This window comes from Cygnus olor, chromosome 13 (assembly GCF_009769625.2).
Source record: "Cygnus olor isolate bCygOlo1 chromosome 13, bCygOlo1.pri.v2, whole genome shotgun sequence".
NCBI classification, from domain to species: Eukaryota; Metazoa; Chordata; class Aves; order Anseriformes; family Anatidae; genus Cygnus; species Cygnus olor.
Window position 1 is genome coordinate 14,980,283 of NC_049181.1, and position 16,725 is coordinate 14,997,007.

The following is a 16,725-nucleotide window of genomic DNA, read 5'->3' on the forward strand; positions in this document are numbered from 1 at the left end:
CTATGGTGACTCAAGATGTTGTAACTATTTTAGGAGATAACTAACCATAGGGATGGTACCTGCTGCTTCCTCTCTTTTCTGACAAATCTTCTGGCATGTTTTGGGGGGATCTTTCCATGTTTATGGAAAAGGGAGATATGGGGCAGTTTCAGGTCCTGGTGTAGGAGCATATTTTTCAGCATGCTTTTTTTTTTCTTCCTGGAGAGGTGCATGAGGGCAGGAAGCAGATCTCCCTGTACTTCACATAATTCCCCTCCCAAAAGCACGGCTCATTGCTCTCCACCTCCCCAGCCCATCCTGTGATGTTTTTATGACATGAGTTTGTCTTTGCTGCTGCGAGGCCCCTGCCTTGCCCTCCCCTCCCTGCCTGTGGGCTGTTGTCCTTGGCCCTGGCTTCATCTGCAGGGAGCCACCATCTCTCACCGTGCCTGATCATCACAGCCAGATACAAGTTCCTGGGGTGCAAGTCAATTCTGAGGACCAAGGGAAGACTGGCATGGTGACCCTGCCTGCCTCCAGACATAATGAACCCAGCCATCTCTCTTTTAAAACATCAGTGGCCTTTGGCCACCCCAGACAGGAGTCACCCCTCTGTGTTAAATGGGGTGGCTTTATCTCCTCCAGTGGGAACCTGCACCTAGGCAAGGGGGAAAATAAGAATAGGCTTTGATTGCTTCAACAGCTCCTCAGAAACAAGCTTCCTTCTCAGAACTGAAAGGGGTGATGTAGCCCAGAGACACTAGGCCATCATCTCTCTACTGGCCTTGACCACAACTTCCACCTCAGAGACAGCAGATTTTAGCAGTGATGCCGTGGAGGGATGTGAAACCACCGAGGGATCCAGTGAGGACATAGGAAACTAGGGACTTCACAGGTCGTCATTGTGCTGGAAATTCCCCAGAGCAGCCAGCCCAACTGCTAGAGGGAAAGGCACGAAGGATCCCTGCTCCAACCAGAGCCTGAAGGACTTTCCCTACGTGAACTCCTTCAGTGAACAACTTCATCCCCGCAGTGAGCAGTGCAGTACTGTCTCCAACGCCCATCTGTACAGACTGCAGAGCAGTGATATCTGTAGCAGGCTGGGGTCTGACTTCATCCCCAGGGTATCCAAAGGCACAATACAGGCAGTGGCAGCCAGCACAGCATCCTGTCTCCTCACCTCCCTAGGTCACTTCCCTGGATTGTTCTGCTCTGCTAAGGACAAGGGTTGGCTGCTGGCCATCCCTGGAGACAAGGAATGGACAAGTGTCGCATGTCTCTTGGCCAGTGGAATTTCATTCAATGGCAAAGCTTACCTGTTGCATGGGACAATGGCATGGGAAGGTTATCCTGTCTCTCTTGGCTTTCTCCTGCTGCCCTTCCTCCTACTTCTTTGGGAGCTGCTCTCCGGCACTCCCTACCAACAGCAATGTCAACCAGCCCTGAACCAGGGGCAGGAGCTTGATTGCCATCCTTGCCAAAACCCTTTGTCTGATGTTGGAAAGACTAGCTCAGGTTAGGGCAAAATTGAGGGAGAACAGAAGAACACAGCTGATCCATGCTCAGGCTCCCTGCTGGCTTAGATGACATTAACCTCACAATTAAACTAATTAAACTAATACCAGGATGATCCAGCCCTGTGTCACCATCCCTCTGGCACCAAGCCTGCATTCAAGCCCACCAGCTAAGCCTGCAAATTCTTTACCTCAGATTTTCTGCACTCAGAGGTGTGCAGCCTTTTCATATTATTTGCAATGATCTTTGTATCTGAAATACCTTTTCTTTTGTAATTCTTTTAATTGTTTTTGCTAGTATGATGACCAGCCATGTGCTTCTTTCCCTACTGTATCACTTGAGTTTTCTTGTCCTGTCTGTCCTACCTCTATAGGATATGTTTAGAATTTAAAGTTCAACTCTTTTCACGTTGTGCTGGGAAGCTTGCTTTCTTTGGATGTGTTCCTTGACATGTGCGCTGGCTGTCAGTAATTGGAAGATCAATGTTGAGTCAAATTGCTGATAGATGACACATACAAATATCATGTGGATAAAGCAGCAGGAGGTGCTGCAGCATCCTCCCTGCAGCCTCGCATAGTACAGAGAACCTGCTCTTTCCTCTGTGTGGGTAGCCTGGACATGTCTAAGGGGTTCCTCTGCTCTGTCTGCATCACAGGGCCAGCAGCTCTGTCCCTGAACAATGTCCTTGCAGAGACACCTAAGCAGCTGGTTGTTTCTCTCCTGAGGATTGTCTCCATTTATCCCCACCACAGGGGATGTATGCGGCTGAGCTCTGCATTAGACAGGCAGCAGCAGAAAGGCTGCTGTTCTGCAGGCAGCAGTGAGAGGCTGCACCTCTCTCTGGGTGTGCTCTCCAGGTGGGATTCCAGATCGAGTGTGGCTCAGAGCGTGGCAGGAATTTGTCCCAGTGCTGTGGACCAGGGTCTTGGACAGGGTGGACAGCGCAATGGCAGGTGAGGAAAAGGCACAAAATGATGCCGAGGAGCAAATCTTGCTTGTACAGGGGGTGTCAGGATGCTGGATGCTCCCGGCCCTGCTCCTCACCTCCCTGTCAGCCCCAGCCAGCCACGTGTTTCCAGCTTCTGCTATTTCAGGGCTTCCTGTTTCCCTAAAACAAGTATTTTCCCAGCACGCTGGGGACAAAACAGGCAACTGTGGCGCTGTCACTGCCTTCATATGATGGGTCTGACTTTCACATTCAGACAGAGGAATTTTTCTTCTGGTGAAGCTCTCAGGCAAGTAGCATAGAAAACAATGGACAGGAAAATGGGTTGAAGCTGCCTGCCTTTCCCTTCCCTGGCTCCTCGGTATGTGTATTGTTTGTGCGTGTCTGCATCTGTCTGTGAGTACCTCCAAATCTGGGTTTCTGTTACTGAAGTTCCCCCATAGAGCTGCCCAGACAGTCAGCACAGAATTGCTTCTCTCTGTTCAGAAGAGCATGACACTGGCATCATGGAGCAGACCCCTCTCCATTCTTCCCTAGTTTCACACCCCTGCTCCTCTCTCCCAGAGACCATTCCTTTGCAGAAAGTCTATCTTCTGCTGAGGTTTCCAAGGTTCACCACCCTGTGCTATTTGTCTCTGGTTGTCCCAGGCCTTTTGCTTACTAGGCAAGTGAAAAAATAAATTCTGATTTCCATGGGGAATAAATGAGAAGTCTATTTAATGGAAAAATCTCTTTTCCCACCTGGAAACACCCTGATGGGAGGTTTTCAGCCTGCCTCAGGACTCTTGTCAAGGAGTCTGCTGGCACACTGCGGGCAGGCAGTTGTGGGTGGGAGCTGTCCAAGAGGAGAGCAGCCAGCAGCAGGAGGAATGCCGAGGTGGCACCTGCTGGGGCTGTCAGTCCCATGGGAGCTCCACAAAGGGCTGCTCTCAGGAGCTCTGACAGCAAGGACCTCCTCCGTAGGCCACATGGATTTCCACAGGCCTGCGTCAGTAACTCAGAGAAGGGGTGAGAAGGGGATGAGAAAGAGACCAGAAGAGCAACCAGGGCAGGAGAGCCCTTCTCATGTGCTGGGCCTCTGGGCAGAGCACAGGTATGGCTGCCCTTGCCAAGCTGGCCATCTCTAGGGAGGGAGCTGTTGGCTGCCTGCTACTCCCCATCAACCCCAGTGCACCGAGCATGGGTGGAAGAAGGTGGAAAGCCAAATCCAGCAGCCTCAGCTCCCTTGGAGGCAGCCAAGAACATGCACCAGCCCAGTGCGCGTCTAAAGAGGAGAACACTGGGTGTACCACAACTTGCTCACACTGTGGGATAGCACAGGGATGTGGTGGGGCTGGCTGTGTCCAGTAGCACAGCCTGGAGTTGAGGCCAGAGAAGCTGGTGTTCATTTCTTACCACTAATCACTGGGGGAACCTGGCCAAGCTGTGTAATCACAGAAGATCAGAAAAATCCAGGGTTCATCCCTTCAGGACTTGTGGCAGGGCCTTCTTCTTTTAAAGGACTTTCACATACATGGCGCGATGCCGATGCCATCTTGTATGGGAGTTGTTATGCTAAAACCAGTGTCTGTTCTCCCACATCCCTAAAAGATGAGATTTCCAGCCCCACCATGATATTCACCCTCTTTGCACCTCACCCCACCACCCCCGCCTGGAGTGACATGGGAGGCCTGAAGGTACCAGGACACTGGGCACTGGGTGGAAGCTTTTGAATAAGGGATGTAGGATTTTTCACGTGCCATCAGATGAGAAGTGACTGAGCAGACATTCCTCAGAGAAGCAAACACATCTGCTCTGTCCTGAGGACTCACCCCGAGGAGCTTCAGGAGACCCTCCAGCCACATGGACTTCTGTTCCTGGGACAAGTTTTTTGCTCCAATTACATCTGTGTCACTCTGCTGTGTCCTGAGCATGTCTTTATGCTGTTCTGGGATATCTCCCAGCAGGGATCAGCTGTGCTTCCAGGCCCAGAGAAGAAATCAGCTGGGTTTTAAGCCAGTCTCCATGGGAAGAGGATAAGAAGCCTCCAGGGGCTCAGGCCGTTTTCTGACTGTCCTGTGCTTCAGGGGAGATATGCAACGGGCTGTGACCTGCGGAGCAGCCAGACAGAATTAAAAACTTCTCCGAGGGGAGAGCAGGGAGCGCGAGCCAGGTGCCCGAGGCCGTTCACAGACTGCGGGTTGCTCCTGGCTGCACCATTGCTGCCCTCTAGTGCTGCCAGCATCTGTACCGGTGCCTGTTCCCGGACAGACTGGTGTGACGGGTGAGGGACTGGAATGTGGGATCTGGTAGCCGGCTGCAATAGGGGAAGGCTGTTTAAAATCTGTATCACACGAGAACCCGGGGACTCTGCCTGGAAATGATTTGTACCAGGTGCTGGGTGCACGACACTTAATCCCCCCCAGCTGCTGCTCCAAAGAGCTTGGTGGTGTTAAGGATGCCACCACACCGAGGGTGAGTGTGAGGGGCTGGGGGGGAATGTCTGTAAAACCTGCACGAAGATCATCAAGTCCAGCTTCTGGCTCCTCACAGGGCCACCCAAAAATCAGACCATATTTCTTAGAGCGTTGTCCAAACAATTCTTGAAGTCTGGCAGGCTTGGTGCTGTGACCCCTTGTGTGGGGAGCCTGTTCCGATGCCTAAAAGGAAGGAGGAAGCAGAGGTTTGCTGGATGTAGGACGTCCTGTGTGACAGCACTCATGAAAGCTGCAGAGCATTCCACCAGAGTGGACAGCAGAGCATCTGACATCCCAGTCTGAGACACAAGTCACTGCCTCAAAAAGCAACAGTCCTAAAACCCAACTATATCAGCTCATTAAAATTGTCTTTTCTCCTCCAGGCTTGTTCCCTTTGGAGACAGGAGCAAGGGGGAGTGACAGGAGACGGAGCCTTCCCTGGAGCCCCCCAGGAGCATGGGAGCTGCCAGCTCTGTGCTGCTGCTGCTCTGCTCCAGAGGTGTCTAACACTTGCCCATTGGCAGGGTGTTAGCAGAGAGGCTGTTTCCCAAACCAGTGCCTCTGGTGATTCTGATCCAGGCTGCTGTCACTGCAGCAGTACATTGCATGCCTTCAGTTTGTTTCTTCCAGGCATCTCAAAACACTTTCCCAACGTTCATGACTTTGTCATTCTCTTCCTCTTCCTCAGCTTTTGGGAAACTGAGGCAGAGAAAAGTCATCTGTGCCATGCTGGGTTATCCCTGTTCTACATCCCTGCTGCCTTGGCTGTCTGGGTTACTCCTGGGCGCAGACGTGCTGCTGGGTGCAGAGCACAGGCTGGATCCTGTTCCCGATGGGGCCGCAATGGTGACCTGACACCAAAAGAAATACTGAGAGCCACCAAGCTTAGGGAGCTGGTGCCAAGGCACAAGTGGTCTGAGGGCCCTCTGAGCACAGAAAGCGCTAAAATCTTATGTAAATATTTAGTGCGTTGATAGGGGGAGGTTTAACTCAGCAGGCAGCTAAGTGCCACAGAGATGTTCATTCACTTCCCCCTCCCTGAGTGGGGAAACAACTAAAACATCAGCGCGTTACCAGCATTATTTTGCTCCTAAATCCAAACCATGGCATCTATAAATATACTGTAACACGGACCCAGCATTTATAAGGATGTATTCTCTAGCTGTAGGAAGGTGCTAGCCTAGGTCTTCAAGTCAAGAAGCTCCTCCGTGTCCCCCAGACTCCTTTAAATGTGCTTGTCCCTGCTCCCTCTCACTGGGAAGTGCGGGGGGGGCAGAACGGAGGCTTATTTCTGGGGAGTTCTGACAAGTTTTACGAACAAGAGGCGCCAGCCCGCGAGGTGCCGGCCCCGGCCCAAGATGGCGCCGCGCATGGGGCCGGAACGGGCGGGACCGGAACGGGCAGGGCGGGCCGGGGGGCGGTGGAGCGGAGCGGGGCCGGGGCCGGGGCGGGGCTCGGCGGAGCGGAGGTGAGGGGCGGGGGTCGCGGCGCTGCCTGCGGGATGGGGACGGGGCAGGGCGGCGGCGGCGCGCTCCGGGGCTGCCCCAGCCCCGCGTCCCCCCGTGGGTGCAGGCAGGGGCTGGGCCTGCCGCAGGCCGGCCGGCGGCTGGGGGGCAGGATGGCGTCGGGCCCTGTGGTGGCGACCGGGAGATGAAGCTAGGTTCTGCCTTAACTTTAAGTGTTTCAAAATCCTCTTTATTCTTTTAAACTGAAAGGGCCTTTCTCCTGGAGCCGAGCACGGGAAAAATCTCAGGGAGGTCGTCGGACAACACCCGGGCTGGGTTGTGCAGCGCGGTAGCTGTCAGGGCAGCAGTAGCGCCCGGTGGTGTGGGGGGCTGTTATGGTTCCCCCATTTCCTACCGGGAGGCAGGACCCGTGTCCCCTGCTCCCCGCCAGGCACCGGGCGGCTGCTGGAGGCCGTTGCGTCGTGTCCGTCGTGAGACCGGGCATGGTGTGTCAGGTGCGATGCGCTGATGGCAGGGAAGGCCTTGGAGCTGCGGTGGGCTAGCTGCGGCATGCAGGGAGTTGTGCCCTTGTTGTTTGTGGCTTTGGTGGATTGGTTTTTCAGAGGTGAAGTGAGGAAATTGATGGTAAGATGGTGAAGGGTCTGGAGGGCAAAATGTATGAGGAGCGGCTGAGGTCCCTGGGTCTGTTCAGCCCAGAGCAGAGCAGGCTGAGGGGAGGCCTCATGGCGGCCTGCAGCTCCCTCACGAGGGGAGCGGAGGGGCAGGTGCTGAGCTCTGCTCTCTGGGGACAGCGACAGGACCCGAGGGAACGGCATGGAGCTGGGACAGGGGAGGGTCAGGCTGGGTGTTAGGGAAAGGTTCTGCACCCAGAGGGTGGTCGGGCACTGGGACAGCTGCCCAGGGCAGTGGTCATGGCACCAAGCCTGCCGGAGTTCAAGAAGTGTTTGGACAATGCTCTCAGACATAGGGTCTGATTTTGGGGTGGCCCTTTGGGGACCCAGGAGTTGGACTTCATGATCCTTGTGGGTCCCTTCCAGCTCAGATATTCTGTGGTCCTGTGAAATGAGAACTATTATTGCACTAGTTTTGCTGGAGGGCTTTAACAAGAAAGGATTTATAATGCTTCCTAAAGATTAGGCTGTGGCTTTGTTTATTGTCCTCTAGGACATTGGTCCTAGGAATAGGAATATTCTTCGAGCTGGCTTTTTTTTTTTCCTCCTGTGTCTTTCTTATGATCATTTTGGCAGTTGTGCAGAAGAATTATGGGTTTTAACATACCAATCCTTGAAGATTACTCTCAAAACTTTTAGCTGGCTCCCAAAGCTCTTTGGTTGTTGGTGGAAGAACTGGAGTGTGGGTTTGAACACTGGAGGAAGCTGATGGCGCTACTGAGGACCTTGTGTTTCTGTCCTTTCTAATGGTTGAAAAGGCTTGCAAATGTAGTGCAGCTTGAAGACAGCAGTCTGTGTTTTGCTGTGTCTGCATTCCCATCATACTGAGGATGGCAGTGTGGACTTTAAGCTGCTTGGTATGAATATCTTTGCATCAGTAGGTAACACATTGCTGTGAAAAGCCATAGGAGTGGGCATGGTGTAGATTCGCCTCCTGGTTGGTGTGGTCTAAGTGGCTGCATGCCACCTGCTGTAGCAGCCCAGCTGATGGGCATTCAGGCAGCTGTAGCCTCATCTTTCTGGTGATACTCCTGGTATGTTGGAAATGGTTGCAGAAATTACCCCTGCCTGGTTCCGGTGGCAGTTACAGTCGAGGTCTGCAGCTTTCTGCTGGGGATCAGGGAGAGCTCGGCTAGCCTGCCTGAGCTCATGGCAGCGCGGCTGGCTCTGGGTGGCCTTTGTGGTGGGTTGCGCGTGGCCCTGAAGCGAATGAAGGATGGCTGCTTGTTTTCTTCCTCTGGCTAAACGACTGCCATAGGAAACTGTAGGTAAGCCAGTATGCTGCTGGAGGAACGGTGGTATTTTGTGACTACAGTAGTTTGCACCTTGCAGCAGTGGTTTTTGGAAGTGGCAGGCTGCGATCTGCGAATAGATGCACTTCCCTCTAGAAGTGTTGTCAGCTGTGCAGTGCAGGAAAACCCTCCCTGCAAACTGGTGCTCTGTGGCAGAGATGCCTCTCCAAGCATCCAATAAAGCCAAAGTCTCCTGCAGTGTCTTTCCAGCGAGGCAGAGCCGTGTGAGTCTCAAAAGATGTATTTGAGACTCGGTGAGGATTGCTCAGAGCTAAGCGTGTAACCGTGTGCTGTATCTTCTTACTCTGTTTTGACAAGGTGAAGTGGTTCACATGGGAGGCAAGATTGCCAGTCTTGTCACCAACAATGGGAGTGAACAGCTAATAAATAATGAGGATGTGTTCGTGATGATTAGCCAGGCATGTTGGTAATAGTTCTCTCAGAGCAGTGTGACTGAAATTTTATCTCATTATGTGGAGGAGAGGGAGTTGGAGGAAGATTGCTAGGCTGTTGTTTTCTTGCTTTTTTTTTTTATCTGCTAAGAAATAAAACTGCTCAAGGTAAGCTCAAAAGGGCATGTGTTATGTAAAGTGCTGGTCTTAGCAGTGATGGTGATGTAGGAATCCTTCAGGCTAGTGCTTGTCACAGGTGACCTGAAGCGTAGGGTAGGTGTCAGCAGGGAGGAGGAGCTAGCGCCCTGGGATCAGGGCACCTGGCAGCAGTGCCTAAGCAGCTGGAGGATCCTGCTGCATTTGCTAAGGGCACGCAGCATGGTCCACGCCGGCCTTTTGCCAGCCTGCAGTCAGTATCGAGGTCCCGCTGTTCTTTGCTCTGAAGTGCTCAGTCACGTGAGACGTTGGGGTAGGCTGTGGAGGGGAAGGATCCAAAGCATCGTAGTTCTAGCTCGCTGCCTGTGTTGGGTGGGATGAAGGAGGGATACTTCCCTCCCTCCTCTCCTCCACTGTGTTTTCTTGGTGCTGAACCTCTCATTGGGCTGCATCAGTCTAAAACTTCATTCTCAATAGTAAGGTGGAAAGGCAGGTTTAAACTAAAATAGCGTGAGAATGACTTCCCTCAGCAGTGTTTAGCCATCTGCTAGGTCAGGCTTTATATCCAGTCCATTGCTCAGGCTTGGGTTCTTTCCAGAAGAAATGTGAATCTCGTCAGTTTGTAAGGAACGTGTTTTGGGAGTCTGTACTCCTTACTCCTTGGGAAAACAGTGTTATCTGCTGAACTCCTATAAACATTTTAGAAACTGCTACTGGAAATGAAAATTGTCTCTTTCATTGTCACATTGTGCTCCAGGTTCAAACATACGAAGTTTTCAAAATATAGTTAAAAGCTAAAAGCTGATTTTTAAGTCTGTCGATTTACCTGCCCCACCGTGTGACCTCTCTTTCCAGTACGGGCTTAATGCTTATGTCAGCTAACATTAAATTGGTCTTCTCTGGTCCGTACTGCGCCAGTGCTAGAAATGGAGGTGAGAAGCAGGAGCTCTTGACAAAGCTGACAGGAGGAAACTAGGAGAAATACGAAATGGGAAAATTCATCAATTCCCTTTGCGAGTGCAGTGATGCCCTTAATGAGAATTGGCACAACTTCGGTAGGAGCCTTCCCTTTTACTACTGCGTAGCTCTGAATCATAGAACTGACACTTACTGCTGACAGTTCATCATCTAGTAAAGGCTGGGTGTCCCACCTGTGTCTACTTGCCTGAGCAAGTTACTTTTTCTTTTCCAGCTTACGGTTCCAAGAAGCATCAGAGTGAAGGAAGGAGTAACTGAGCCTTGGGAGAAGACACTGAAGCTGTTTGATGGGTAAATGTTCCTCTCCTAATTTCGGTTCACCTCTCCTGGGGATGTATGCTGATGCTCAGAATGGAAAACTTGGAGTGATTGTTGGACTAAACAGCTTGCTGTGATGTGGACTTCCCAGCAGATATTTACAGAGGACAGTGGTCTGTAGTCCGAGAACAGAGTGCTGCTTAGCACTAGAGAAGAACACCCTCTTTTCATTTTTTTTCTGATTCTGCTGGAAGAGCAAATGATCGCAGGTGGCTTCCCTCTTGATTTGTTTGGGTGCTTGAAGCAAAATCCTGTCTGAGGAGGCGTCCAGGAATAGACAGGGTGAGAAATCTGTCAGCCAGAATTTGGCAGTCTTTTAATACAATACGTGTAACCAGCTTCTGGATGTTGTTAGCTTTAGTTTGTCAAAGTTTTAAAGCCTTCATTAATCTTGAAACTTGTTCCTCAAATTTCTTTGTAAGCGGAATGAAATAAAGTATTTAATTTTTCGTACTTGTGCAAAGCAGGTGTTTGTAAAATGCTAATAGCAGAATTTCCTAATTTTCAAGATGTTTCGTGTTCAGTTCTGCTATTAGCCAAACTGGTCTCCTGACCTAGCAGACGGAGCAGGGACGTGGGACTGGACTGCGACTGCTGGTGCGTGGCTGGCGGCAGGGATACGCGGCTGGAATATTTCACTGTGACTTTTTTTTTCCATTTCTTCACAGAAGAACTTGAAAACTACAGGACTTTTGTTGTTGTTGTTTAAATACCATTTGAACAACAGTGATATGAAATAGATAATTATTTTTAATTGTGATGCAGCAGGCTAATCAATTTCTTGGCTGCCAGAACTGCCTGCTGAACCGCCCCTCTCTAAAATAGTCTCCTGTCCTCTGCATGGTGATAGGTGACGTTTTTTGGTATAAGACCTTAAAATAGGTTGCACTAAAATATATTTGAGCTTTGGACTTATCTTTTTTTAGTTGGTATTTTTTGTTTGTTTTGGTGGTGGTGTTTTTTTGTTTGTTTTTTGGTTTTATTTTGGTGTGTCCAGGATTTTGTGGAAAACTATTGTTCTCTGTTAACTCCAAAAGCTGAAATGGATTGTGAGGAACATCTGACACCAAACGTGTTTTTTGTTTTGTTTTTTATATAGTTGCATTGCACCTTCTCCGCTCTTCATATACCATACACACTTGAAAACGTAATAGCAAATTTCCTGCAGTCTTTCTGTGGATTTTGAGAGTCACGAACTCAAGCTACCAGGGAGCTCTGCCTGCACCAGGCGTTGTGTGGGGCAGCAGGAGGGCGCTCAGCGCTGTGTCCCTGAGCCAGGCAGCAGCTCTGCAGTGGGGCAGTGGCAGGTGGCTTTGTTCTTGTGGAGGGTCACCTGCTCTTAGGGAGCTTGGAAACACCTTTCACATCAGGTAGGCTTGTACTACTACAGTATAGGTTGGCATAGGAATTTTAAGTGCAGGTGATATATTTATTGACCTCAGAATGGTTTTGTAAATGACTGTCTAATTTCAAGAATGTGTCTGTGCTTTGGTGGTGGCATTCTCCCCTCTGATCTAGGTGCTTTCTTCAGCTCTGTGGGTACTTAAGGCTGACCTGTTTCTTCTGCACTTTTGCCCTGTATCCCCCCTGTGCCCCTCAGCCCCAACACGTGTATTATCTCTTTCCTTCTGATGTGTTCCCTAATTTTCTTGCTCCATCGTTGTTGCTGGAGTTGTAGGAAGGCAACACCTGTATCAAGTGGTATACAGTCACTGGTGAAAGATGGCAAACCTGCCCCCTCAAATTCATCATCTTTACAATTTTTATATAGGGATACAGCTAATCCATAGGACATGACAAACGCCCAGTGTACCTAGGCCTTCACTTTCATGGCCTTTGTGGACAGCTTCATTCAGGTGTTCTGGAAAAATAGAAGTGGATGAAGTCTAATGGTGTAAGGAGCTGCCTCTTAGGCTGTGCTTGCAGGCTGCATTCCAAACTGAGTGCTAACAGGGAAAGAACTGAGGCTGGCTGATGTTGCCATCAGGCTGGCCCTAAACTAATCCAGCTGGTTTGTCCATGACTTTGAATTCAGGTCGCAGTCCCTGACTGCAAAACTTGACATCAGGTGTGTGAGTTTGAATATTTATATATATTTTCCATCATGTTTTTAATTATTCATGCTGATATAACAGCTTACTCTTTTGATTATGCAGCATAGTTTCATTTGTACTTGTTTCTGAAGTACTGCAAACCCTGGTTTTGGAAGATCACTTTCTGAATGAGTCCCTTGAGAATGGAAGTACACGGAGACCACCCATCTCCTAAATGTAGTTTGAACAGCATTCAGAGGCGAAACAGATGAGTGAGCTTCCACAGGGCCCTTGGGGAGCCTGCTGCCTGGTACAGACTAGACGCAATGGTTAAGGTAACTGTGATGATGAGAAGCTGTAAGTAAAGCACGTGATTTAGAATTCTGTAGCTTTGTATGCCCGTTACTGTTTAAGCTGCCAAAGTTTGTTTAGTACTTGCAGTTTCAGGCAAATGTTTGGATACTGTGAAGTGGTGTGAAAAGACCTTAACTATTATTTGAGGGCTTGTTGTGGTGACACTGGTGGTATTATCTCATAGTTGTTGTTTTTCTGTATAGCTGAGTCTTGCAAGATGCCTGTCCCTGCATGCTTAACCATGTGAAACCATCAAGGATTTCCTCAACAGCGAAGAGGCTGTCTGCAGAGAAGGTGGCTTTTGCAGCACCCTGTTGTTATCTGGAGAAGACCTAGCTGCAGAGTAGGGCAAAATCTCCCGTAGTTCTCCAGCACAGAGCTGTCTTCCATGGAAGCTGCCTGTGTCTCTGTATGGCTCTTTTTCAACTGAACTCAGGCAATTAATTGAACTTTTGATTTGTTTGTGTACTGGATATGTTTGTATTTTTTCAGAAGGAGAACGCCGTAGGCACGTATGGGTAAAACAGTTATGGGTGACGAGGATACCCAAATAAGCATTTTGGTTGGATAGAGGCAACCTGTGAGGGATTGAGGTGGGGAGGCAGCTGAAGAGAAAGGAGTTCGTACGTTCCTTCATTCATTCTGTTATTTCTGTCTTAATAGTCCTCTTGCTTCTTCGTGGGCTTTTTATTTAAGCAGAAAATTCTCAAGAAATTATAGTACTATCTACTAGTCCTAAGATCTACAGAGGATACATAAAGTTGCCTTTTTTAATAACACATGCTACAATATCACTTTAAAAAATGCTTTAAATAAGAAGGTATAACTGCAGTGGTGAGTGGCAATCCATTTATGCTATCCTTTGAGAAGGAGAAGATATGGTTCAAAAGAACCATATCCATACAGGGCAAGTCCTTTGTGTATTTGTGTAGTGTCCATGTTCTCTAAAGTGCTTTATAACAATAAATTGAATGGTAACTGGTGAAATGTATGTGCATTTACATTTTCCAGGACATCTTGTAGCAAACAACATGGAAGGTATTCAGCAAAGATTACATGAAGATCAGAAACCCTTGTGTTGACTGTGCTATCTATTGTGGGTAAGGAAAGTATTCCATCACCAGCCTGGTTCTAGAAAACGTTAGACTGCTAAATAAATGGGCTTCCTGAGAAACTTGCTGGAAATCGAGTAGAGGGTTAGGCTGCCTACTTCTGTGTCCTTAGCTGCTTTACTCTTTAGAGAAATATAACTTTTCTCAAAGGGGATGTGGCAATCTCTTCATATTTTGAGGGAGCTGGAGTTCTGGGTAGCTACAAAATGTTTGTACGCTGAAATGTTCTATCTCCTTACACTACCTGGCAGCTGCCTTCTGTTGCTGGAGAGTGGAAAGGGAACTGTTGAATGTGCATTCTTGTTTTGCAGGGGACTGAAATGCCTGTAGAAATTTGGTGAGTCCTGACAGCTGCTTAAATATTTGAGTCAGTGAGTTAGCCTTTGGCTACCCTGTCGTTTGTGCGCCAGCTTGTTCTGGTTCAGTGAAATGGGTTTCAAAACTGTAGAATTACAATTTGCTAGACATCTAGCGACTACAAAAGAAAAAAGTGCGTATAGTTTGGATCAAATAGTCTGAGGAAGTGTCTACAAGCAGAATGAGATCCATTGCTTTGAGAAAAATGTATAAAATCAGTGGCATGGTGTGCGCGGAGAAGCTCAGGTGTATTTCATGGAGAGGGAGATGCTTGGAAGGTAACTTGTGTATACAACACTCAGGGCTTGGCTACTTAATAGTATTCAGTATGTGCCAGGTACAATTTTCAGTGCAATTTGATAACATTTCTTTGAATCATTAACCACAACCTCCCTAGGGAAATTTAGCAGTAGTTCTCTTCAGTGTTCTGGTTCTCCTCCTATGACCTGCTTACAATTGCAAAGGGAAGTTAAGTATTGTTTTCTCAATGAGAATTTTGTGCAAATTGGGTGCTTTATGTTTTCTTTGTGCCTCTGAAAATTCCCTCTTAAGTCTGTTGTAGTTTATATTTCAGTAATTCGAGCTTTTTCTATATTGTCAAGCAAAGAGAAAAGCAGTCTCCCCAGAATACATCTTACTTGACACCACTTTGTGCTGTTTGAATTTAAGGGTGTGCTGTGAAATGTCTCATAAAAGCCAACGTAAAAGATAAAGGTACGCTGCTGGAAGAAATGCACTACTCATTGCTTAACAGAAGTATGGAATGACTGTTTTCCAGCTGAACCTTTATGCAAGCTTGAAACAAAAGTGGACTATAGAACGTAATTGGAAATTTTTGTTCAAATCGTACCATTGTAACCACGATGGTCCTTAAAAATAATTTTAAAAGGTGGTGTTTTAAGCAGAGATAATATTTTATCAGTGGTTATTTGGCTTTTTTGTCTGACAAAGTTTTGAGCATCAGCTGTCTTCATCAGATCTGGAAGACTTCAGCTCCGTAACATCAAATTCTTGTCCTTTTTGAATTCCAGTAAAATAACTAAATGCAACGGATACGGAAATAATGGGATGATTACACTGTTGTAAGTCACATACTCAGAAGAAAAGATCCTCTGTCGTCATGTTGGTTGCACAACTAGTGATTATGGTACCAGTAGTGTGACTATGAGGAGGTTTGTGTTTAACCTGAAAAGTGAATTTACAAAGCATTGGGTGTGTGGCTCCAGTAACTTCTTTTAGTCAGGAAGTAAAAATTTATCTGCGTCTTTAATAAATTAACTGATTTTTTTACCCTACTCGTGTAAACAGGAGAGGACCGGTATTTAAAAATGCTGCTGCCTGGCACATCGTGGGTTTTTGTGGTATAGAATGGTCTTGCGTGGTGCGTGGCACAGAGAAGCTGAGGCGTAAGGGGCTGAGGCTGCTGTGGTTGAACGGTAGATGGTAATTTAATACAGGCTAAAGCTGAGTTGACCGACAGGGACGTGCCTTTTAGAGCTGCCACAAGCCCTGGCACCCATGGGTGCACGCTAGAGCACACCCAGCTACAAGCTCAAACTTAGCGCACTGCGCTGGACTGAAAGGTGAATGCTGGACTGACCGTAGGGGCTGGCGCCTCCTGGTGCTTGGGGGGAGAGGATGGAGGGAGGTGCCGCAGCCTTCAGGCGTGCGAATGCATTCAGTGCCACGGATCTTGGACCCCTTGGCTCACCTCTACTTTTCCTAAGTGTGAAATTTGGCTGTAGCTACTTCAGCACAGTGCTATGGCGCTCTTACGTTGGAAATAGTTGTCGAGGAAAGGGGAAGAAGCCTACCTCGCTAATGAAAACAGGCCTGTAGGGTGGTTCTGCTTCCTCGAGCTCTCTTAGTAAAGGATTTGGCTGCGAGGACAGCTTTGGTTGTGATCCAGTTAAACTAGAGATTTTGGCAGGAGGTGACTTCAGAGTCATTATCCAAGATTTTGATGTTTTCAGGATGAAAAGCATGTCTGATCTTAATGCTGCAGCAGTCGTTGTGATGAAAAACGTGTGCTTAGTCTGGCTGCGTCATTTTAGGATCACGCTCTTCTGATTTGCATTGGGAAGGCTAGATAAATCCAAGGAAATCTGATTGCATGTTCTTGAAGGTTTGCGAACTTGAGGATGGCCTGTAGATACTTTTTAATCATCACTTAGCTACACAGTTATGTTTTAAAAGCAAGACTGTAGCTTGGTTGATGCTGCTACACAGACATCTGATAGTTTACCCCTTCCAACGTCCTGGATTTCCAAAGAGGGCAGTAGTGGCAGAGAAGCTGTCGATGCCGTGTTTCAGTATGGAAACTGTTGTAAGTAACTGAATTTGGTCTAGAAAATACAGAAATCTTTACCAAAAAAAAGGGTGTGTGTGTGCCCCCCCCAACAGTCTGCTGCATAGCAGTTACAGACTGCCTGTAAATTTAGGGTGACCTGTTTACAGGAACGCATGGTGTTTCATAAACATATGAGGAAGACTTTTGGGTCACATCTCATTCAACTGAAGGGCACAAAGATGTGTGAAGACCTGTAACTCGTTTTCTTGGAAACCAGAAGCTTTTTCCTCTGGTCGCTCCCTTAAAGAACTTCTTTTCACAAATACCCGTACAGGTCACTTGCTAATGTTTAGCGTGTACCTTCCTGGGGATGTCTAAAGGAACACCAATTAATTTATCCTCTCTTCGCT

The 16,725-nt window shown here is 48.3% G+C and overlaps 1 protein-coding gene across 15 annotated transcripts in view; it reads left to right on the plus strand.

The window, feature by feature from the left end:
* The first annotated feature begins 6,216 nt into the window (after positions 1-6,216).
* The window catches only part of LOC121077102 (H(+)/Cl(-) exchange transporter 5), a 49,312-nt gene continuing 38,803 nt past the window's right edge, over positions 6,217-16,725 (plus strand). Inside the window, exons 1-2 of one of the 15 annotated variants that reach the window (XM_040571920.1) lie at positions 6,217-6,235; positions 10,066-10,142. In XM_040571920.1, coding sequence (XP_040427854.1) covers positions 10,139-10,142 — 4 coding nt within the window. In that variant the 5' untranslated portion in view covers positions 6,217-6,235; positions 10,066-10,138. Of the gene's footprint in view, positions 6,236-6,303; positions 6,365-6,501; positions 6,557-6,593; positions 6,857-7,076; positions 8,302-8,359; positions 9,929-10,065; positions 10,452-16,725 lie in introns of those variants that run through there. The other 14 variants (XM_040571929.1, XM_040571926.1, XM_040571916.1 and 11 more) reach the window with 14 other exon arrangements.